This window comes from Aquarana catesbeiana, linkage group LG08, assembly GCF_042186555.1.
Source record: "Aquarana catesbeiana isolate 2022-GZ linkage group LG08, ASM4218655v1, whole genome shotgun sequence".
NCBI classification, from domain to species: Eukaryota; Metazoa; Chordata; class Amphibia; order Anura; family Ranidae; genus Aquarana; species Aquarana catesbeiana.
This window is the reverse complement of record NC_133331.1, coordinates 294,516,921-294,542,101: the sequence shown is the minus strand read 5'-3', so window position 1 is coordinate 294,542,101 and position 25,181 is coordinate 294,516,921. Positions and strand designations below refer to the sequence as shown.

General features: G+C 46.5%; 1 protein-coding gene across 1 annotated transcript in view; it reads left to right on the top strand.

The window, feature by feature from the left end:
- Positions 1 to 25,181, top strand: part of LOC141106811 (uncharacterized) — a 103,025-nt gene that overhangs the window by 2,120 nt on the left and 75,724 nt on the right. The window contains exon 2 of the mRNA XM_073597738.1: positions 19,196 to 20,307. Coding sequence (XP_073453839.1) covers positions 19,196 to 20,307 — 1,112 coding nt within the window. The remainder of the gene's footprint in view (positions 1 to 19,195; positions 20,308 to 25,181) is intronic.

The following is a 25,181-nucleotide window of genomic DNA, read 5'->3' as shown; positions in this document are numbered from 1 at the left end:
GATGTATAGATTTATATATTATTTATTTATAGATTTATAGTTCCATTTAGTTGCTTGGAGGATATTTTGGTTTCTGTATATATTGGGATGATAGCACTTCACTATGCTTGACTATTAAATAATGGGCCTAGAGTACAGTGGTCAGGAAAATATCATGTACAGCCCTGTGTACAGAGTGCAGTGGTCAGGTAAAGTAGAGTATTAGAACCATGCCAGTCATACAGCCACTAGGTATAGAGTAATGTCCTGTACACATGGTCGGACTTTCCGACTGAAAATGTGAGATTGGAGCTTGTTTTCAGAAATTCCAACTGTGTGTAGGCTCCATCGGACTTTTTCCATCGGAATTTCCAACACACAAAGTTTGAGATCTGGATATAAACTTTTTCGATAACAAAATCCGATCGCATAAATTCCGATCGTGTGTAGACAATTCCGATGCACGCAAGTGCCACGCATGCTCAGAATAGATTACGTGACGGAAGCTATTAGCTACTGGCTATTGAACTTCCTCTTTATCATCCCGTCGCACGTGTTGTACGTCACCGCGTTCTTGGCAATCAGAATTTAACTTTGTGCAACCGTGTGTATGCAAGACAAGTTTGAGCCAACATCCGTCTGGAAAAATCTGATGGATTTTGTTGTCGGAAAATCCTATCGTGTGTACAGGGCATTATAATTATAATGATAAGAACACACAAGGAGAAATGTTCCATCTGCTCTACCAGAAGACAGAACAGGCTTTCTCCGGGTCTTCTACTGATATTAATTAGAGAGAAAAGTCTCTCCTGTACTGTTCTCTCCTTGACACATCGTAGAATGAAGCCGTATTGTTCTTTCAGTGTCATCATCCCGTGTTCTGTCCATTTCCACAATGACACCAACATCTCCTCCACCATCCCGCTGTATTTGTTGTCTCACCATGTTTACAATGATGGAGATCCAGAGACTGACCAGAGTCTTCTTCTCCATGTCACCAGACCACCTTTTCCTCTACTACTGGGGTGCTGGGCCTTTCTATGACCACTCAGCTATAGGAATGTGAAGATTTCTATCCTATTTATGAAGAAGATGTCCATGATGTAGATGAGGGTTACTTAGAGTATGAGCAGCCTCACCCTTCACTTTGTAACCAAGACCTAGTCTGGCAATGCCCAGAATGATACCAATTAGTCTCTGACCAATCTCACGGTTTGGATGGACTTTCTCCTTTTCACTAATTCCAGGTGACCTTAATTTAGAGTTCCAATATCTCCCCTGTGTTCTGCAGACAAATATACATTTCCCAATGTCTTATGTTGTACAGATCCCTCATGTTCCCCGATACGAGCTCATACATTGGACTTGTTCAACTTTCCAACTAGGAGGGAATAACCTTGGCAAGATACTCTCCCCATGTTGAGGATATGTGGTCTATTATGGTTTAGGAGGAGGCATGCTCACTTTCCACCCCCCACCCTTCCCTGCCCAGTCAGGCTGCATGCTCTAATAAGGGACACATATGAATTTCTTAGTGGTGGGGGGTCCATACAGTTTTTTTCCTACTTTAATTAACATTTACATTCACCGGCCAACCAGCAAATCCCCAGTTGACAGCTGAATAAGCCTGGTGAATTTACATCACTGGGTGTTAGGACACTTGTGGCAACCAATCTCCTATCAACCAACCTGACCAGGAAGCTGCCACATTAAAGTTGGAATTGGCTGAACACCTATTTAGTAGGGTTGGGCGGAACCCCCCCCCCCCCCCTGGTTTGGTTCACACCAGTTCTAGCGAATATGCGAACCCTATTAAACTCTATGGGACACGAAAATCAAAAGTGCTCATTCTAAAGGCTTATATGCAAGTTATTGCCATAAAAGTGTATGGGGACCTAGGTACTTCCCCAGGGGACATGTATCAATGCAAAAAAAGTTTTAAAAATGACAGTTTTTTCAGGAGCAGTGATTTTAATAGTGCTTAAAATGGAACAATAAGAATGTAATATTCCTTTAAATATCGTGCATGGGGGGTCCCCTTAGTCTGCCTGTAAAGTAGCGCATCTGCGCCGCAGCAAAATGACATTTCTAAAGGGAAAAAACGTAATTTAAAATTACTCGCATCTGTAATGTATTGATGGTTCCCGGCAATATAGATAAAAAATCAAGGCCCTTGACTCCTTCGGGTCTGGTATGGATATTAATAGGAACGCCATGCCAAAATTTTAAAAATAATTGGTGTGGGGTCTCCCCCAAAATCCATACCAGACCCTTATCCGAGCATGCAGCCTGGAGGATAGGAGGGGGGGACAAGAGAGCCCCCCCCCCTCCTGAACCATACCAGGCCACGTGCCCTCAACATCCCCCCAAAGCACCTTTTCCCCATGTTGATGGGGACAAGAGCCTCTTTCTGACAACCCTGGCCATTAGTTGTCAGGGTCTGTGGGCAAAGGGCTTATTGGAATCTGGAAGCCCCCCCTATGTGAATGGGAATCGGGTACATTGTACCCCTACCCATTCACCAAAAAAAGTGTCAAAAAGTAAAAACCGCAACAGACAATTTTTGACAACTCCTTTATTTAACAAGAAAAAAAAAGTGTACTATATAGACTGTGCTATATACTCTGCAGAAAAATTGGGCCTTAGGTGTTGGTAGCGCCAGAACCCCTCACATTTACTCTCGTTGGGCACAGGAACTGGCCCTACTGTTAAAAATGATTTCAAAAATTGTAATCAAATGCCCCTGTTACACAGGTGCAGAAAAATTGGGCCTTGGGTGTTGGTGGTGCCCTAAACCAAAAATATTGTCGGAAGCTAGCATCATCAAGAGGAATAGGATAGTCAGCATAGGCATCCCTAGCAAATTCAAACAGTTACATCAGCATCAGGGGCTTGATAGCTGCTGATCCAGTACTGATTCATTTTTATAACTGTGAGCCTATCAACGGAGTCTGTGGACGGGCGCACTCTTTGATCCATTACAAACCCTCCAGCAGCACTAAATGTCCATTCAGAAAGCACGCTGGATGCAGGACAGGCCAGTAGCTCGATTGCATATTGAGAAAGTTCTGGCCAGTGGTTCATCCCTCAAGACCCAGTAACCCAGTGGATGCTCAGTTGGAAAAGTCTCCAAGTCTGCTCTTGCCCCTAGATATTCCTGCACTATATAATGCAGATGCTGCCAATGGTTGCTTGAACCTATCAGCCCTCGGCGCTGAGGACTAAAGAATTGTTTAACTACTTCCTGCCTGGCCTATAGAAAAATGACGGCCAGGCGGTGGTTCAGTTATCCTGACTGGACGTCATATGACGTCTTTCAGGATAACTGCCAGCGCACGCCCGTGGGGGCGTGGTGATCGGTGGTGCGGCGTGTCAGTCTGACACACCGCTACATCGTTCAGCCGTGTCCAATCACGGCCGACCACAGTGTAAACAGGAAAAGCCGTGTATCGGCTTTTCATCACTCGCGTCTGACAGATGCAAGTAGAGGAGAGCCTATCGGCAGCTATCCTGACAGAGGGGGTCTGCGCTGATTGATTATCAGCGCAGCCCCCGTGGATGCCCACACTGGACCACCAGGGATGCCACCAGGGATGCCCACCACTGATGGATGACCATGTATGCCACCCAAGGCCACCAGAAATGTCACACAGTGCCCAAAATATGCTAATCAGTGCCCACAAATAGTGCCAGTCAGTGCCCATTACTAATGTCTGCAGGATGTATCCTTATCAGTGATGCCTATCAGTGCCATCTATAAGTGTCCATCAGTGCCACCTATCAGTGCCCATCCTAGCCACCTATCAGTGCCACCCATAAATACCCATCAGTGCAGCCTTTCAGTGCCGCCTATGAGTGCCCATCAGTGCCGCCTATCAGTGCCCATCAGTGCCACCTCATCAGTGCCCCCTCATTGGTGCCACCTCATCAGTGCCGTCGTATCAGTGCAGCCTCATCAGTGCCCGTCAGTGAAGGAGAAAACTTACTTATTTACAAAATTTTATAACAGAAACAAAGAAAACTTTTTTTTTCAAAATTTTCAGTCTTTTTTTATTTGTTGTGCAAAAAATTAAAATCCCAGCAGTGATCAAATACCACCAAAAGAAAGCTCTATTGGTGGGAACAAAATGATAAAAAGCTTGAGCAGGAAGGAGGTGTGCCTGGTATTGAAGTGGTTAAAGGCATCATTTAGCATCAGTCAGCTGGCCACCTTCTCCACCGCTCTTCCTCTGACCAAACAAAGCCTCAGAAATACTTTGTCCAGCACCAGGAAATGGTAACCTTCCATGGTCTGGAAAGGCGTTACACAAACTTTTCTTCATGGAAAATAGGAAATCCAAAATTCACAGAAAACTGGTTGATTCACAGTCTCCACATCCCAGGTATTGAAACAGAAAAAGAGAAAAAAAACCCCAAGGAGTGGGACTTTAAAGGTAACTGAGACCAACGAAGTACCGTATTTATCAGCGTATAACACGCACTTTTTTCCCCTTAAAATCAGGGGAAAATCGTGGGTGCATGTTATACGCCGATCCCCCGCCGATTGGGAGCCTTTTGGCAGCTTTCGGCGGCTTTCGGCCACTCTCGGCCTTTCTCGGCGGCTTTCGGCCATTCTCTGCAGCTCTTGGCCGCTCTGGGCGGCTTTCGGCCGCTTTCCGCCATTCTCGGCGGCTCTCGGCCGCTCTGGGCCGCTTTCAGCCATTCTCGGTGGCTTTCGGCGGCTCTCGCAGTCCCGCGTGAGCCGCAGAAAGCCGCCGAGAGCTGCCAAGAATGGCCAAGAGCAGCCGAAAGCCGCCGAGAGCGGCGGCGCCATTTTTAAATGGCAGCTCAGCAAATGACACAGGAGCAAGGCTGCAATGCAATGACACTCACAAGGCTACAATGATGGACAAGACTACAGATGGACACTCAAAAGGCTACACTGACACTGACAATGCTGCAATGATGGACAAGGCTACAGATAGACACTCACAAGGCTGTATTGATGGGCATTTAAATGTTGGAAAAAGGATAAGAGTAATCCTATAGTCCGAGGGGTATACCTGAACTTCTTAATAGTCAGGTAACTAGCGTGATACTTGTTGTACCTTCATTTGGCTATTTTCAGCATTTTTTTGGGATTTCTACATGAGCTGCTTGCTTGTATCCATAGGTATACCCCTGGGACTATAGGATTACTCTTATCCTTTTTCCACACTGGGACACATTGCTATTGTGAAGTGGGCTTTTGTGGTATGCTGATTATATCCTTTCTATTATCAATTTAGGTAGGTGCTTTATTCACCAATACTTTTTGTATCCTACAAAATTCCATATGCGTTTTTCTTTGAATACATATTAAATATCTTGCTGTCAATTTTGATTCTCAGTTTGTGAAGTGGTTCCCCCTTTTGGAGATCATGTGGGACCCTCGCTGAGACGTACTGAACGCTTTTTTGCAAAATCTGGAGAGAACTTGTACAGTAGCCGCACACCATCTTCTTGTCATGTGGGGCACCTTGCAGAATTTCTATTGATGAAAGTCCATTGTATTGCCCTTTTTTTAAAATACACTTACACAATACATCTGCATAATATGATATATATATATATATGTGTTTTGTATATTAATGTAATATGTGTTTTTCTACTAGACATTTGACTCTATGCGTTTGTAAAAACCCCTGAAGAAGGGCATCAAGCCAGAAATGATTGTTGGGTCCTACAAAGAGCCGTTCTTACATATGTATACAATTTTATATTCTACTTGGTTTGTATATTCCACATGAACTTACCTTTAACTTATGAATGTTTTTGTATACTCAATAAAAATTCATTTTTATTGTATACTCTGTTGGTCTCAGTCACCTTTATTTTTTTTCTCTTTTTCTGTTTCAAACTTTTCATCAAGGTGTCCTGAAGATGTTCCATCCTCTGCTCCCTCCTCAAAGGCAGGATGAGCTCTGGAAATTTACCTTTGTAACGTGGATCAAGAAGGGTTGCCAACCAGTAATGGTCCCTCTCCCTGATACCACGAATCCTAGGGTCCTTTCGCAGGCTTTGCAGAATTAGGGAGGCCATGCAGCGTACGTTTGCAGAGGCATTCGATTCTGAGTCCTCTGGGTCACTAAGGATGATATTGTCAGGAACTACCTCCTCCCAGCCACGTACAACTCCTTGGGTTTCTGGGGACTGAAAATCATCCCTTGAAGACTGCTGCGTGTTATCCTCTACATCCATACTGACACAATCCTCCTCCCCCTCCTCTTCTTCCTGTGTGTTTGGTGGCCCCACGGGAATGCTATCTGCATAAAGGGGGCCTTGAGAGGAAAGGAAGTCCTCCTCTTAATCCCACTGTTCTGCCTCAAGTGCCCTGTCCATGATTCCACGATTCCATGTGCTCCAGCAGGAAGACTAGAGGGACAGTGTCACTGATGCATGCATTATCGCTGCTCACCATCCTTGTGGCCTTCTCAAATGATGACAGGACAGTGCATGCATCCTTTATCAATAGCCACTGGCGTGGCGAAAAAAAGACAAGCTCCCCTGAGCATGTCCTGGTGCCATACTCACACAGGTACTCATTGATGGCCCTCTGCTGTGTGTGCAGCCGCTGCAGCATTGCCAATGTTGAGTTCCACCTGGTGGACATGTCAGAAATGAGGCCGGTTGGTGGGCAAGTTGAATTCCCGTTGGATGTCAGTCAGCCGAGCACTGGCATTTTTTAACCACTGGAAAAGCCCACAGACTTTTATGACCTGCCTCAGGAGATCTTGTAAGCCTGGGTACCTGGTCAAGAAATGCTGCACCACCACATTCAGGACGTAAGCCAAGGATGGAACATGGGTCAAGTGTCCCTGTCGGAGGGTGGATAGAAGGTTGGTGCCATTGTTGCATACAACCATTCCTGGCTCAATCTGCCGTGGCGTCAACTACCTCTGAGCCTGCCCTGCAGAGCTGAAAGAATCTCTGCCCCAGTGTGGCTTCTGTTCCCCAGGCAGACCAACTGAAGCGCCACATGGCATCTTTTAGCCTGACTGCTGGCATAGCCCCTTAGGGAGCACTGATGGTTCAGAGGACAATTCTGCAGAAGAGGCCATAGAGGAAGAAGAAGAAGAGGAGGGGGTGGAACAGAGATGTGGCAGAATCACCACCAGCCTTTTGGAGGCGTGGTGGCGAAAAAAACTCCAACACTGAACCCTATCCTACGTCTTTCCCAGCTGCCAGCAGAGTTACCCAGTGCGCAGTGCAGAAAAGGTAACAACTCTGTCCATGCCTGCTGGACCATGAGTCAGCGGTAATATGAACCTTGCTGCTGACCACCCTGTCCAACGAGGCCAAAACATTGCCTTCCACATGACGGTAGAGAGCTGGAATGGCCTTACTTGAAAATAAATTTCTTTTGGGAACCTGCCACTGTGGTACAGCACATTCCACAAATTCACAAAAGGGGGTAGAGTCTACCAGCTGAAAAGGCAGCAGTTGCAGTGCTAGCAATTTGGCCAAGCTTGCATTTAGACGCTGAGCATGTGGATGGCCGGAACAGTATTTTATTTTATGGTTTAGCAACTGGGGTAGGGAAATTTGCCTGCTAAAATCAATTGGTGGTGTACTGCTAGCATACTGGCTACATGTACTTGTGGCACCTTTTGCTATACCTTCATTCCTCTCAGTGCAGGTTTTTGAGAGGACTGGAGGTATAGTAGGGTTGAGATCCCAGATGAGGAGCAAGGAGAAGTCCACCTTTTTTTATGATGTGGATCTTTCAGGTGCTGTTGCCAACGGACTGCATGGCAGGTCATCATATGTCTTGTCAAGCATGTGGTGCCCAAGCGGCTGCTGTCCTGGCCACGTTTGGTCCACTTCAGACATAGATTGAAAACAGCAATGGTGCGATCTACAGCACACGCATTGAAAAAAGCCCACACCAGTGAACTTTTGGAAGTCAGCGGGAGTCAGCAGCGCCCTGCATCTGTGGAGCTCTCTGGTGTGATGCAATAGGGTGGCTGCCATTAACCTAGCCCCTGGAGGACATCCTCCTCACTTTCCTTCTCTCTTCTCTCAGGCACCCAAGTACAGTCAGTGACCTCACCATTCCTTCCCTCCTCGTCACAATTGTGCAAACTTGGCAGTATGCTGTAGCTGTGGGAACATAACTGCCAGTTTCTTGTCCTTCTGTGGCACCCCCTCTCTCTAGGCTCACATTACTCCCTTCCTGAACCTGGGAACCAACATTGGAGCCTTCAAATAGCTGCGCATTCTCCAGCAGCATGTAACAGACACTATGGTTGAATAATTCTGGTGACACCCCCATGCATGTTAGTTGGGCTATGGAAGGGGAAAACTGTGGACAAGGAGCCAGTGGAATAGTCTGCTTTGGCAGCTGCATTGGAAGGCAAATATGAGCCTGGGTGACAGAGGATGAGGAGGATGAGGGCGGCTTAGTTATCCACTCCACCAACTCTTCTACATATTGTGGCTCAATAACATGGCCAGCAGCAGAAAAAAAGTGTGCCCCGCCTGCAGAAGATGCACCATGTCCACCACCACCACTGTTTACTGTAGACAAAGAGGCAGCTTGCCCTCTTTAGTGGCCTGTGAGCATCTGCTTCTCTTTGGTGGCCTCCTGGACATGATGGGGATTTTTTTTTTCACACCGCACTACACTGTTTTATATACTATACACCGCCTGCACTGTATTAAATACTATACACCACCTGCACTGTATTATATACTGTACACTGCCTGCACTGTATTATATATAGGGATGAGTCCGATGTTCGAGTCAAACGTAACATCGGGTGTTCACCGAATTTAGAACATTATGGGGCATTCGCGGGAATTTCGAGCGCCCGCCGAATGCCCCATACTGCGAGACCGTCAATGCACAGATCGCAGTGCATTCACGGCTGCTGATTTTGCACCTGACCTGCATGGTTTGGCCAATCACAGCGCGCTCTGCTGTGAGAGCCATGGCTCAGGGGGCTGAGTCCACGCCCCACACTATGTAAAGCTGCTTACATAGCGGCCGTATGTAGTGTTATGAATGAGAGCAGCAAAATAGCATTTCTTAAAGAAAAAATGTAATTTAAAACTGCTTGCGGCTGTACTGTATTGCCGAATCCCGGCAATATACATAAAAATCATTGAAAAAAAACGTCCCCCCCCTAGTCCATTGCCAGGCCCTTTGGTCTGGGGGTCCCCCCTAAAATCCATACCAGGCCCTTCAGGTCTGATATGGATTTTAAGGGTAACCCCGTGCCAAAATGAAAAAAAAATGGCGTGGGATCCCCCCAAAATCCATACCAGACCCTTATCCGAGCACGCAACCTGGCAGGCCGCAGGAAAAGGGGGGGGACAAGAGAGCGCCCCCCCTCCTGAACCGTACCAGTCCACATGCGCTGTCCCGTGATATTACGTGATGTCAGAAGGGGACGGGGCCACCCGCTTATGTCACTGGGTGGCCCTGCCCTCAGCTATATAAGAGCTGTCAGTGCCAAAAAGCTGCAGTCGCAGGACGCCTCCCATTGAGGTGGAGCTTTTCCATTTTTTTTTTCTCTGGTCGCGGCGCTGTGATCGAAGATATATGGACATCATGGGACATTTTTTTTCTTTTTTTAATAAAGGACTTGTCCCAAACTGTCTCCTGTCGTGTTTACTTTTTTGACACTTTTTGGATGAATGAGTAGGGGTACAATGTACCCCATACCCATTCACATAGGGAGGGGCGGGATCTGGGGTTCCCCTTATAAAATAAGCCCCCCGCCCACAGACCTCCACAACCACTGAGCAAGGGTTGTGGGGAAGAGCACCTTGTCCCCATCAACATGGAGACAAGGTGTTTTGAGGTGACCCCAAAGCACCCCCCCATGTTGAGGGTATGTGGCCTGGTACAGTTCAGGAAGGGGGCTCTCTCTCATCCCATCCCCTTTTCCTGTGGCCTGCCAGGTTGCGTGCTCGAATAAGGGTCTGGTATGGATTTTGGGGGGGACCCCCACGCTATTTTATTTTACATTTTGGCACAGGGTTCCCTTTAATATCCATACCAGACTCGAGGGGCCTGGTAATGGACTGGGGGGGAAGTCACGCCATTTTTTTCAATGATTTTTATGTATATTGCCGGGACCTGACAATACATTACAGCCGCGAGCAGTTTTAAATTATATTTTGTCCTTTAGAAATGTAATTTTGCTGCGGTACTGTTCTAAACATGGGAAGGGTGCGCTACTTTACAAGTGGACTAAGGGGACCCCCCACACACGATATTTAAAGGAATACTTAATTTTATTGTTTCACGTTAAGCTTTAAGTTTTTATGGCAATAACTTGTATGTAAGCCTTTAATATGAGCACTTTTCATTTTTCATTTTCGTTTCACATAGACTTTAATGGTGTTAGCACAAATTTTTTGCCTGTTCTGCTGCAAACCGAAACGGGGGGTGTTCGACTCATCCCTAATTATGTACTGTACACTGCCTGCACTGTATTATGTACTGTACACCGCCTGAAGTGTATTATTTACTGTACACACTGTATTATATACTGTGTACACTGCCTGCACTGTATTATATACTGTACAACACCAACTGCACTGTATTACATACTATGCATCGCCTGAAGTGTATTATATACTGTGTATACTGCCTGCACTGTATTATATACTGTACAACACCAACTGCACTGTATTACATACTATACATCGCCTGAAGTGTATTATATACTGTGTATACTGCCTGCACTGTATTATATACTGTACACCGCCTGGAGTGTATTATATACTGTACACTGCCTGCACTTATATACTGTACACTGCCTGCACTTATATACTGTACACTGCCTTCACTTTATTATATACTGTACATTACCTGCAGTGTATTATATACTATACACTGCCTGCACTTATATACTGTACACCGCCTGCACTGTATTATATACTGTAAACTGACTGCACTATTATATATATGTATATCGTGCAGACAGTGTAATATATATAGACTGCCAGCACTGTATATATAGTCTACACTGAATACAATATATATATATATTAAACTGCCTGCACACCACTAACTAACCTGCCTAATCTAGCTCAAGTTCTATCAAGTCTCATTCTTCACGTCACACTACATACGGCCACCATGTAAGCAGCCTTATATAGTGTGGGGTGTTGCTACAAATGCCCCATATGTTCATTTGTTCTGTGAACAAAATGAACACCCTATGATGGGGTCGAACTTATGTTCGACTCCAACATCTGGACCATCCGTACTATTTAGTTCGGCCATTCGCCAACCACCTAAACAAGCCAAATTCTGTTCAAACATTGGTTCAGTCCAAACCTAGAGCTCTTTTTAAATGGTCGGTTTATTGGTTCCTTACATTGGTGACCAATGGGAGAAGGACCCCCTTATATCAGTGGTCAGTGTAGTGGTCCCTTACATTGGTGACCAATGGGAGAAGGACCCCCTTATATCAATGGTCAGTGTAGTGGTCCCTTATATTGGTGAGCAATGGGAGAAGGACCCCCTTATATTGTCATCAGTGGGAAGATTGCCCTCCTTACAGTTCATTGATGTTAGTTGTTACTGGAAGACAGAAATTGTCCATTGCTCAGGGAACCCCTAGAACCCTTTGGAGGAACCCTGGCTGGGAAAGGCTGGACTAGGCAGTAATATATTTCTCTCCCCCTTGGTGGGAGTGGAGATGACCCCATCTATAAGGATATACAGTACATACACACACAGCACAAGGCCGTGTTCACACTACCAGACGTTTCTCGGGGGCTGCAGTTCCTCTGATCTCCACAAGGTGGTGATCTCACTTCTACCATAGAGACAGGAAGTCTCTATGGAACACAGGAAGTGATGTCAGATAAAGACAGGAAGTTCCGTGAGGTACGTATAACAGAGGAGACATCGCTGGAAGAGGCAGCTGAGGAGGTAATAAGATCTTATTTTCTATTTACACCCAGTAACCCCCCGTCATGTCCATCCTCTTCCTCCATAGTCACTGTGACGTCTTTTATCTCCAGCAGATGGTGATATACACACATATAGCTCCCAACTGTCCCTAATTTGGAGGGACTGTCCCTCATTCCCAACAAAGTCCCTCTTTCCTCCTCATGTGTCCCTCATGTTGGTCTGATCTATATACATGTATATAAAATGCACTATTTATCTATCAAAAGGTGTTTCCCGGTGCCAAACCGTCCATCCAATTTCTACATTTTTCTGCTGCATTTTTAAATTCCAAAAGCCAATATAAAGGAATATTAGTGGTAAAAATGCACTTGTAGGTTCAACCGATTTTTTTTTTTTTGGTACATTTCTCCATTAAAGGGGGTGTGTCCTATGCCTACAAACTTTATAGGTGTTCCTCATTCCCATCTCAGAAAGTTGGGAGGTATGTACACATATATAGTGTGAAAACCTAGATTAACCCCTTCAGGGTCAGAACATTCCCCCACTTACAGGCCCGGAACATTCTCTTCATTTCGGAAATGTTTTTTCCTGATAGACTCCATGGAACACTACGTGTGGGTTAACCCCGCCTCCTCTCCAATGCTATAGGACCCCACTCCCATAAATTTGAGCTCACCGCTAGAGACTGCGTTCCTTTTTTGTCCTCCTCATTTGGACCTTCAAGCATTGCATTTACATTTCCTGATGTTCAAAGATCGAATGATTAAAAGCCCCAAGTGGGTTGGTGTCAGGCCTACGATGTTATCGGTGTCAAGATAGCCCAGGGCCCAGCCATGGGCGGGTGTGTGGCTTCAGGCATCTTCAAGGGATCAGCTGGCAAGGTTTGGAAGCTTCTAAGATGACTTTTCTCCATGGCAGAAATCTTTGTATTGTTGTATTGTTTCCCCCTCATACTGTTTTTCTACCTTGGTATCTCTATGGCGCCTGGAATGCTTCTGCGTTCCAGGACGCATCCCCCTCTCCCGGGTTGCGGCCGCGGCGAGCTTCCCCGCATGCGCAAATCTTTGGGTGAAACCAAGGCTTGGTTCGCGCATGCGCAGCTAGGCGGGGGACCCGGCAGCCACGCAGGCGCATTGTGGCGAGTCACTACAGCGCAGGCGCATGAGGCACAGCGGTGACATCTCTACAGCAGGAAAATAGAATCCCTGCTAGCCTTTTGTCACATTGGGATTATCTGTGTCTCTTCAGGCACCAGGAACCCAGGATTAAGGTAGGCACCAGCCCGGGACCATGGTGCAGGAGGGGCAGGAGAGAGAGAGAGATGTCTCTTAAAAGGGAAGTACATTCCTTTGTGCTGCCACCTTACTCCTTTCTTCTGGGACATGGAGTGTTCCTACAGCCCGCAGGTTTGTCGCCTAGTCCTCCAGGGTGCCATGGACAGGGCACCGCCTCTGTGCGGCCAACCCTCACGCTCTTGGTACGTGGGGGTGTGAGGAGGGGGGCCAGGTCCGCTGTTGGTTGGACACATGCTCCATTGTCATGCCCTTTTTCTTACCCTTCCCTAGTTTAGCTCGCCCAGACCAGGCCACCAGTTCACTGTACGAGACGACAGGGACCTTGCCAGGCCGCAACTTCATCCAGGTCATCAGACGTGACCCTTTGTCTGGGACCCATCGACAGAGGAGATGTTCCCATTCCTCCTCCAAACAGAGGAGATGTTCCCATTCCTCCTCCAGACACTGCACCCACCGCCACCAGCAGTGGTCTTCCTGGGGGAAGCTTCTGTTGACCTGATCTGCCTGTTGTCCCGGACTGTGCTGTCTTCAGTTACGGCTAGGCGGGTCTTGCGATTACGCTCTTGGCTCTTTGATTTAGTACCTAAGCGAGCCTGGTGTAGGATTCCCCTTTTTAGGGCCCTTTTTTTTGGCGACAGGCTGGTTAGCGCCATAGTCCGGGCCATGGGTGGGGGGGTCGGGCTTCTTGCCCCAGGATGGGCGTCTGCTGGGCCAGAAGAGGCTCCAGCGAAGAAGACGCAGTACCGAGCGTTCAAGTGAAGTGAAGATGTTCCCATTCCTCCTCCAGACACTGCACCCACCACCACGACAGCCACTCTGATCACAGAGCCTGCTGGGGACGCAGGACACAAGTCCCAGGGGGCAAATCGCTATGTGACCCATGCTATGCCCAGGCGGTCAGGGAAAAAGAGACTGAGATCCTACAGATGGAGTCTCTAGTTTTGCATGTGATGCATCAATCCCTAAAGGAGTAGGGTACATTCCGCACATGGAGCCAGTCCATCACTTTATCTGGCTCCCTGGGTGACGAGGCCCAGGAGGATCCAGGCCCATTCCAGCCTCATGATGCCTCCCCTGATTCTTCGGACAGCGAGATGAGTTTGTCGGAGGCTTCAACTTCGCCTTATCCCGCGTACACATGAGCCGACTTTACGGCAAACTTTGTCCGGCGGACTTTTCGATGGACTTTCCGAATGAACAGACTTGCCTACACACGATCAACCAAAGTCCGACGGATTGGTACGTGATGACGTACGACCGGACTTAAACAAGGAAGTTCACAGCCAGTAGCCAATAGCTGCCCTAGCGTCGGTTTTTGTCCATCGGACTAGCATACAGACGAGCGGACTTTTCGACCGGACTCAAGTCCGTCGTAAAGATTTGCAACATGTTTCATTTCTAGGTCCGTCAAACTTTTGGGGAAAAAAAGTCCGCTAGAGCCCACACACGATCGAATTGTCCGACGGATTCCGGTCCGCCGGACCAAGTATGCCGTAAAGTCCGGTCGCGTGTACGCGGCATAAGTTTCACCATTGATTAAAGCGGTCAAAGAAGGCCCTTAATTGGAAAGACACTTTCACTTCCCCGGCTAAACAAAGGAAATTCCCCAAGCATCCGGGGGAAGGAGCGCTCCAATTTCCCTCTCCTTTCAGAGTTAAAGGATATCATTGTGGGAGCAAAGTAGACAATGAAACTTCTTTGTCAAGCAAAACCTCCAGATTATTCCCCTTCAAGGCAGAGGAAGTGAAGCATCTGAAAAACGCTCCCCTGGTAGACGCAGCATTGATGTGATTAGCTAAATATGTCACTCTTCCTTAAAAAGACTCTGTATCCTGTGAAGACAAGCTTAAGAGAATAGATCAAGACCTTTTGAAGCTGGCAGTGGTCTTCCTGGGGGAAGCTTCTGTTGACCTGATCTGCCTGTTGGCCCGGACTGTGCTGTCTTCAGTTACGACTAGGCGGGTCTTACGATTACGCTCTTGGCTCTTTGATCTAGTACCTGAGCGAGCCTGGTGTAGGATTCCCCTTTTTAGGGCCCTTTTTTTTGGCGACAGGCTGGTTAGCGCCATAGTCCGGGCCACGGGTGGGGGGGTCGGGCTTCTTGCCCCAGGATGGGCGTCTGCTGGGCCAGAAGAGGCTCCAGTGAAGAAGACGCAGTACCGAGCGTTCAAGTGAAGTACCATTTTACAGGCCCGGCCCGGCTTTTAGAAGGAATTAGAACAGTCACGGTCAGAAGAAAAGAAGCAGGTGTCACTGTCCTATGCGGATTCGCTGATGGCAACGGGAGCTAGGGTGTCTGTCCCGAAGGGAGAAGAATTCCAAGGGGCGTACTCCCCTCTCTTATTGGTGCTAAAGGAAAACCGGTTTATGTTGTTCTGTGATGCACCTAACCTACCTAATCAAGTTTGGAAAACGCAAGAGATTCAAGATGAAGACTCTGTCTGCCATCCAACAAGCAGTGCAGCCAGGTGATTGTCTAATTTCAAACGACCCTAAAGGAGGCCTATTTCCACGTGCCTATAGCAGGAGAATTTTTCTAATATCTCTGGTTCATGGTCGGGCAAGAAAATCTACAGTTCACCTGCCTCCCTTTCTGGCTGACATCCTCACCCTGAGTCTTTTTTGAAAATTCTTCTGGCCATGGTGGCCCTCATCAGAACAGATCATTTGTACCACTATCCCGACTACCTCCTGCCTTTGTCCCAAGACAAAGAGCAGCTGCTGATCCACAGAGAGCAGGTTATCATCACACTGCTCGAATTTGGTTGGCTCCTAAACTTAGAGAAAAGCCACCTGGATCCAGTTCAGCGCCTGGTATACCTGGGGGCCTAGCTCGACACTATGGAAAGTACCATCTCTCTCCCAGTAGAGTAGATCCCAGTCATATGAGGAAGAATATCATGAGCTCTGAGCTCCTCAAACCTGAGGGCCTCACAAGTGCCTAAAAATTATTGGTACAATGGTCTCTATGCCCCCCCCCCCCCCCCCAGGGTCAAATGGTCACTGTGGAGGCTACGCCCTTTCCGGATAGGTTTTCTCCAGCAGTGGAACTCAGGAGACAATAACCAATCTATTCACAAAACATAAGTGATGAGGAACAGGCTCTTCTGGTGGCTTCAGCGCAAGAATCTGCTCACGTGCCACTCCATCCAATTGACGGGTCAATTAAATCTTTTTTGTTCAAACATACCCACCCGTGTGGTTTGGCTAGTTATTTCCCACACACAGTCTGCCATGGAGTCTGCCAGGGAAATGGAAAATTTATTATCAAATACTTACCATAATTTTCTTTTCCTGATGGATTCCATGGCAGATGGAGTTCCCACCCATTGGTCAAAGAGTTGGCTAGTTATGGAATGCAGTCTCTAGTGGTGAGCTCAAATTTATGGGAGTGGGGTCCTATAGCATTGGAGAGGAGGTGAGGTTAACCCACAGGTAGTCTGCCATGGAGTCCATCAGGAAAGGTAAATTATGGTAAGTATTTGATAATAAATTTTCGTTTTTTTTTTTCTTTCCCATCAATTTCACCTTTTCAGTCTATACTAACGGATTATACGATAATACGAGATGGGGGATTTATTTAGAGGTGGATTCATGTTTGAATTTATAATCTTTATGGAGGAGGAAATAACTATTCCTGATGTCTCTGAAGGTTCAACACAAGAGATGTGTCTGGATGGTGACTGTATCATTGTGTGTGTCAGGTTCCTATAAGGTGTCAGGATGTCACTGTCTATTTCTCCATGGAGGAGTGGGAGTATTTAGAAGGACACAAGGATCTCTACAAGGACATCATGATGGGCAATCAGCCGCCCCTCACATCACCGGGTAAGAGGAGACTTTATTGTAAAGGAGAGAGCAGTACGGAGGCTCCACCTAGATCCCCCATCATCTGATAAACACATAGAAACAATGTATTCAGTCAGTGTGTGTGTTTCCTACAGATGGATCCAGTAATGGGAACCCACCAGAGAGATGTCCCCGTCCTCTGTATTCCCGGGATTCCACACAGGAAGATCACACCATCCCTCACCATCATCAGGTAGATGAGGAACAATCACTGATAGTATCATTAGGATCTGTACATTATCTGCATTGTTACCATTGATGTCATTTTTTATTATATATTCAGAGTGGAAACCTGAGAGATCCTAAAGTTGAGGTTAAAGAAGAGATAAAGGAGGAAGATGATGAGGATGGGGTGATGGAGGAAGAGCACAAAGATCTGTACCAGGACACCATGGTGGAGCAATCCAGCTACAGAAACCCACCAGAGAGATGTCCCTGTCCTCTGTATTCCCGGGATTCCACACAGGAAGGTCACACCATCCCTCACCATCATCAGGTAGATGAGGAACAATTATTGGTAGTTATGATTTATACACAGCATGTTTATTAGAATGATTATACATTCAGAGTGGAAACCTCGGGGATGATAATATTGTTGGCAAAGAAGAGTATAAAGAGGAGGATGAGGAGTATGGAGTGATGAAGGAGTTTTCAGAATTACACAAGGATATGATGGAGCCACCAAATACCAGGAACCCACCAGAGAGATGTCCCCGTCCTCTGTATTCCCGGGATTCCACACAGGAAGGTCACACCATCCCTCACTGTTACAAGGTTGGTGGGACGGAGCATCTAGAACATGGACTGGTGGAGATGATGTGTGTATTTTTTATGTAAGCTTATATCTTACAGTTTATATTCTCACTCACTTTCTTGCTTTAGAGTGGAGATCCAATCGATATAGAATTTGAGGTTAAATCAGAAGAAGAGAGGTATGTGAGGGATGATCAGCAGTCTATGGAGGAGGATGGAATAACGGGGACATTTATAGAGGAGGACACTCCTACAGAGATCAGCACAGGTGGGTCATTAACACTAAATACATTCCTCCACCCATACTGCTCACTGATTGGTCCAGAGTAGGGCGGGGACTGGGTGATATCAGCCTGTAATCCCCTGGTCACTTTCCTGAGCTGTGTTTCTCGTCCTGTATTCCTGTATTTCTCTCGGATAATCTTCCTTCTCTGTGCTGCAGACACAATTTATGTATCTAGACTGGATTTATGGAGATTCTGGGGTTCAGCTGGCAGCAAAATGTTCATTTTTACCTTAGATGTTACTAGACCCAGGCACCTGGGGTATGCATCTTGGGTCTTCTGCTCCATACCCGGGTCTAGCAAGATCTCTGACAGAACAATTCTCCCGGAGTCATTTGCTCTGTTATTTGCTGGCTGTGCCGGGTGGAGGGATATGTCTGTATAGTCTCAGACCCAAGTCACTGAGTGCAGTCTCAGGAGATGGGAGGCAGCGGTGTGGGACCTCTGCAACTTGTCTCATGTAAACATTTCAACAACCACTGATTACTGATCACCAATATTATGAGTCCTGACCCCTGCACTATGTTCTGTATGTTGTACATTTCATACTTCTGACACTTGTCCTATAATCTCCTCATCACTGTCACTCCTATAAAAGACAGTTCTCGTTGTTTCCTCACTCTCTGACTAAGGTCCATGAATAAAGAAATGAACTGGTAGGAGATCAGAGGACCCATTTACTAGTTACCTTGAGGGGGGAATTGTAAGATCCTCAGAGACAAAGCTGCCTGATGTGGGTGGAGTCCTGGTTTAGGGGAACCAATCTGCTCATGTCTAGTAATAATCTTTGTATTTCTATTTTAGTAGATGGACGGGAGATGAGGAAAACCTCAGAGGATTGTCTCACTTTGTCTCCAGACTGTAAAGTAGAAGATGAGGACATCACACAGTATAGTCCAGGAGAAAACCCGACTACCTCAAATGTCCATCCGGCACCACACAGTGTAGATGGACCATCGTATTCCTCTTATCCCGAGGAACCTCGAAATGTGAGGGACGGTGCCGGACCATCGTATTCCTCTTATCCTGAGGAACCTCAGACTGTGAGGGACGGTGCCGGACCATCGTATTCCTCTTATCCTGAGGAACCTCAGACTGTGAGGGACGGTGCCGGACCATCGTATTCCTCTTATCCTGAGGAACCTCAGACTGTGAGGGACGGTGCCGGACCATCGTATTCCTCTTATCCTGAGGAACCTCAGACTGTGAGGGACGGTGCCGGACCATCGTATTCCTCTTATCCTGAGGAACCTCAGACTGTGAGGGACGGTGCCGGACCATCGTATTCCTCTTATCCTGAGGAACCTCAGACTGTGAGGGACGGAGCCATCCTTCCAACAGATAAGAAATTTCCCTGTACTGAGTGCGGGAAGTGTTTCCGTTTAAAATGCCATCTTAATGAGCATAAAAGATCTCACACAGGAGAGAAGCCGTATTCCTGTTCTGAATGCGGGAAATGTTTTGTAGAAAAATCATTGCTTGTCATACATCAGAGGTCTCACACAGGGGAGAAGCCGTATTCCTGCCCTGAGTGCGGGAAATGTTTTTCAGTGAAGTCCAGGCTTTACAAACATCAGAGATCTCACACGGGGGAGAAACCTTTTTCCTGTTCTGAATGCGGGAAATGTTTTTCACAGAAGTCCAGTCTTTTTATACATCAGAAATTGCACACGGGGGAGAAACCGTATTCCTGTACTGAGTGCGGGAAATGTTTTGTAGAAAAATCACAACTTGTCATACATCAGAGATCTCACACGGGGGAGAAGCCGTATTCCTGCCCTGAGTGCGGGAAATGTTTTTCACAGCAGTCCAGTCATTACAAACATCAGAGATCTCACACGGGGGAGAAGCATTTTTCCTGTTCTGAATGCGGGAAATTTTTTTCACAGAAGTCCTATCTTTTTATACATCAGAGATTGCACACAGGGGAGAAGCCGTATTCCTGTCCTGAGTGCGGGAAATGTTTTGCAGATAAGTCCTCTTTTTCCAGACATCAGAGATTGCACACGGGGGAGAAGCCGTATTCCTGTCCTGAGTGCGGGAAATGTTTTGTAGAAAAATCATACCTTGTCACACATCAGAAGACTCACACGGGGGAAAAGCCATATTCCTGTTCTGAGTGCAGGAAATGTTTTTCACGAAAGTCCGGTCTTTCCAGACATCAGAGATTGCACATGGGGGAGAAGCCGTATTCCTGTTCTGAGTGTGGGAAATGTTTTGTAGAAAAATCACAACTTATCACACATCAGAGGTATCACAAGGGGAAGAAGCCACTTTCCTGTCCTGAGTGCGGGAAATGCTTTTCAAATAACTCCAATCTTTACAGACATCTGAGGTCTCATATAGGGGAGAAGCCATATTCCTGTCCTGAGTGAGGGAAATGTTCCTTACTGAAGTCCTGTCTTCCTGTACATCAGGGGTTCCACACAACCCTCGAGGTGTATTAGTGAGTGCGGGAAATGTCTTGTATATGAATGTTGCTGGACATGGGGGGAAGAAGCACACCCTGATATACACCTCAGATATACTCCATGGCTGATCTTCATCATGTAAGAAACAGTTGATAAGGAGATCAGAGATCACCAAAGACATGGATGAAGTGTTGTACCGTGTTGGCCATTGATAGCAGGAGAAAAATAAAAATGGAGTCATTACCTCTCATTGGCTGAGTACATTTTGTGGTGGAAGATTTCACAGATATTTAGGGATCTATTTTAAAACAAATTGTAGAACGATTGTGACACGCATTCATCCAATCATGACAAATATTGGATCATCGGCTCCATCTAGTGGCAAAAATCTGGCCCTGTGGTTTTAATACCGACCATTGACATAAAACAGAAAATACTACATTTGGCCATTAGATGGCGCTAAGTACCATAGAAATTATCTCCCTCTAGTGGCCAAATGCAATCATTTCCATTGTAAATGACTGGAAGCTATTCGACCAGCAAAGCAAATATCCTAATAACATTCATCTTTTCCCCATTCACACAGAAGGAATGTACATGGACTTTCCCCCGGGTGAATTGCTGAGCACATATTTTATGAATAGACCCCTAAATGTCAGGAGACGTTTATATAAAGATGGGAAGTATGTAGCAGACAAATGAATAGACCTCCTAGCAATGTTATTACCAAGCGGCAGCTAGGGGGAGCTCTAATGTGTGATCCTATCTAGCTCACATTAATCCTTTCACTGTCAGAGATGTTTTTGCATTATTTTTGCACATTTTGGGCCTGAAGATTAGATAAAACTTCCAAACATATATTATCTGAAAGCAGAGGCCCTGGAGAATAAAATGGTGGTGATTGTTAAGGTGTTCCTCGTACACAAATTTCCCCTTAATATCCAGGTTTATGTTCTTCTTTTCCCCCATTTTCTATGGTGTGATCTTTTCTGCAATACTTTGTTGTAATAATGTAACACGTTGTGTATTGTATTGTACAACTCCGCCTCCACATTCCAGGCAAGTCATTTTCCTGACCAATCGCATTTCTACCTTTTACTATTTCCTGATTCTATGACTGTAATCTTTTTAAAAGTAAAATTATAATAAACAAATGTATTGAACAGAAAAAAGTTGTGTGTGTCGGTGGAATGACAACAAACTTCAATCCCCAACAATTTCTATTAGGAGACACTTTAAAAGTCTTCACAGGTCATCGGTTTAAAGGGAACCCTGAATGGGGGACGTGGCCTGGACGGCAATGGAGAAGGACGCGTGTGAGCTGAGCTCTGCTCTCGGTGTATCCTGACACAGCTATCCTGAGTGCCCACCACTGCTTTTATTTCCTACACCAACAAACGCCTGACCCTCCTGGACTCTTCTCATCATGTCTCCACCGAAGAGGAACAATACAGCCATTCCATCGCTGCAAAAGTACGGGCAGGCAGGAACGGGACCACGAGGGGAAGATGGCGACTCTGCTACCCTGATAGCGGAACATCCCACGGCCGACACCACCAAGGTACTAGACGCCATATCCACATGCCAATCCACTTTGACGTCCAAAATAGAGGAGGTCAAGGTGGCCATATCCTTAATCAGACAGGACATGACTAAATCCTTAATCAGACAGGTGACAGAGACCAGAATCAGCCGTGCAGAGGACAACACTCTTCAGAACCCATGCAACGCCAGATTCAGCAACTAGCCCAAAAGCATGATGACCAGGAGAACCGTGCTCGCAGATCCAACCTCCTCTTTACTGGGCTCCCTGAGGGATCTGAGGGCCCTGACCCTGCCACTTTTCTGGAACAGCTCCTGATCACTACATTTAGAAGAGAGGCCTTCTCCACTACATTTGTGATCGAGCGCTCGCATCGCATGCCAGCACGCCAACCTCCAGTGGGTTCACCGGCCCGTACCTTCATAGCAAAGTTATCCCCTTCCAGAATGGCCACATCTCAGTCTTTCCCCCAACTTTTCGGCAGAGGTCCAGAAGCAGAGATCCTGCTTCGTCGATGTTAAACGGCACCTCAGAAGCCACCTTTTAAAATACGCCAAGTTGTTCCCGGTCCGGCTCTGCATTGTGGGCGATGCTGGGCAAATTTTTGTTGACCACCCGGAGTTTGCCTCTGCTTGGCTGGATCAACGTGATGCGGAAAGAAATCGTCCTGCTTGATTGAGAACATTCTTTTTCTATAGAATGTGAGTAGGCTCTGCTTCATGTGGGCACATCGCAGCTTTGCATATTGGCCTTGATTTTTCCCTGCACTAATACAATGTTGCCCGAGCAAGTTTCCTCTCTGTTGGAATGTTTCTCCACTCTTCTCGGCAACAGTAGATCTGCCATATGTGTGTGTGCCACGCCCCCCCCCCTGTTTGATGTGTCGTATGCCTTCAGATATACCCATCCTAATGGGCACCACGATACGAGACCTCACCAGTTGGTGAAATTCTTTTCCCCTGTCCTTTTATTACCAGGTATTATTACTCTTCACCGCGAGCATACTCGCAGTCCCTACCTAATATCCTGTGGAACACTGAATGACTTCGACCACACTGTGAGTCCTACTGTTAGGTCCTTCCCACAGTGAAAGTTTGCCCCTCATAGACTTTTTACTGTCTGTACTATCCCAGAGATAACTCTCTGTCTCAGTATAGATCCAGCAGATCTGAGCGTTCTTTTTGTTTTTGTTTCTGGACAGCTCGGCACAAGTTACGGGTACTATGCCCCCCCCCCCCGCTCCATGTGAGCTTATCATGCTACCCATACCCCTTACTCCCCAGGCGTTTCAATTTTAATTGCCAAAACAGTTCAATTTGGGATCATTTTGGTGCGTGTGGACCCTCAGGGCAGGTTTGACTTTCTGCATGGTACTATATATGGCAAACCATATCTGATTCTAGCCTGCTATATTCCTCCCCATTATAACTCTGCCGTGATCAATATGGGATTTCTGTATATGGCCCAATATTCTACGATCCCAGCCACATGGCTCGGGGACTTTAATATGGTCCTTAACCCGCCCAACACAGCACCCATTGGCCTGTTCTCGGAGGCCTTTAAATTACATATCCGCTCTACCCTTCCCAGACGTATAAACCGGCTGAAAGCATCCTCTAAAATATTGCTTCAACAAGCTTCAGAGAAACTGGCTTCAGCCACAGAAGCCTTCATGTCAGACCCCACGCTGGCCAACGTTTCTGCGCTTAAGGTCCAAACTCGAATCGTTGACCAATTACATTTTGAACAGGCAAGGCAGAAACTGTTTATTTCGAGGCAACGAGTGTTTGAGCAAGGAGAGCGGGCGGGGAGGCTTTTGGCTTAGCTCATCAAGACTCAGCACCCATTGGCCTAGTCTGGGAGGCTTTTAAATTACATGTCCGCTCTACCCTTTCCAGACATATAAACGGACTGAAAGCATCCTCTAAAATATTGCTTCAACAAGCTTCAACCATTCACTGCTACCCGTGCTTCCAGGGAGTAATATAGTAGTTGCACCCACTAGATGAAATTTGGGGGAAACTCAAAGCCTCTCATGCATTCCCATAGGTAGCCCCACTCTACCGAATCGAATGCCTTAGCGGCTATCCCCGCTCTAGTACCAAGTACATCGTGGCAAGCTTGAATATTCATGTATAGATGACGAATATTCATGGCTGTGTTTTCCCCGGGCATGAATCCTGTTTGGTCAGGATGGATAAGGGAGAGAATTACTTGGTTGAGGCGAGTGTCCACCTGTAGTAGTGATATTGGATGGTAGGAGTCAGGGTACTAAGGATTTTTGCCCGGTTTGGGTATTACTATAATTACAGCTTGTCGGAGGGATTCAGGCAGGGTTTTGTATTCAAATATATGTTTATATAGCTTCAGGAGTTCAGGAATCATAGTTACATAGTTACATAGTAGGTGAGGTTGAAAAAAGACACAAGTCCATCAAGTCCAACCTATGTGTGTGATTATGTGTCAGTATTACATTGTATATCCCTGTATGTTGCGGTCATTCAGGTGATTATCTAATAGTTTCTTGAAGCTATCAATGCTCCCCACTGAGACCACCGCCTGTGGAAGGGAATTCCACATCCTTGCCGCTCTTACAGTAAAGAACCCTCTACGTAGTTTAAGGTTAAACCTCTTTTCTTCTAATTGTAATGAGTGGCCACGAATCTTATTAAACTCTCTTCTGCGAAAAAGTTTTATCCCTATTGTGGGGTCACCAGTACAGTATTTGTAAATTGAAATCATATCCCCTCTCCAGCGTCTCTTCTCCAGAGAGAATAAGTTCAGTGCTCGCAACCTTTCCTCATAACTAAGATCCTCCAGACCCTTTATTAGCTTTGTTGCCCTTCTTTGTACTCGCTCCATTTCCAGTACATCCCTCCTGAGGACTGGTACCCAGAACTGGACAGCATACTCCAGGTGCGGCCGGACCAGAGTCTTGTAGAGCGGGAGAATTATCGTTTTATCTCTGGAGTTGATCCTCCTTTTTAATGCAGGCCAATATTCTGCTTGCTTTATTAGCAGCAGCTTGGTATTGCATGCCATTGCTGAGCCTATCATCTACTAGGACCCCCAGGTCCTTTTCCATCCTAGATTCCCCCAGAGGTTCTCCCCCCCAGTCTATAGATTGCATTCATATTTTTGCCACCCAAATGCATTATTTTACATTTTTCT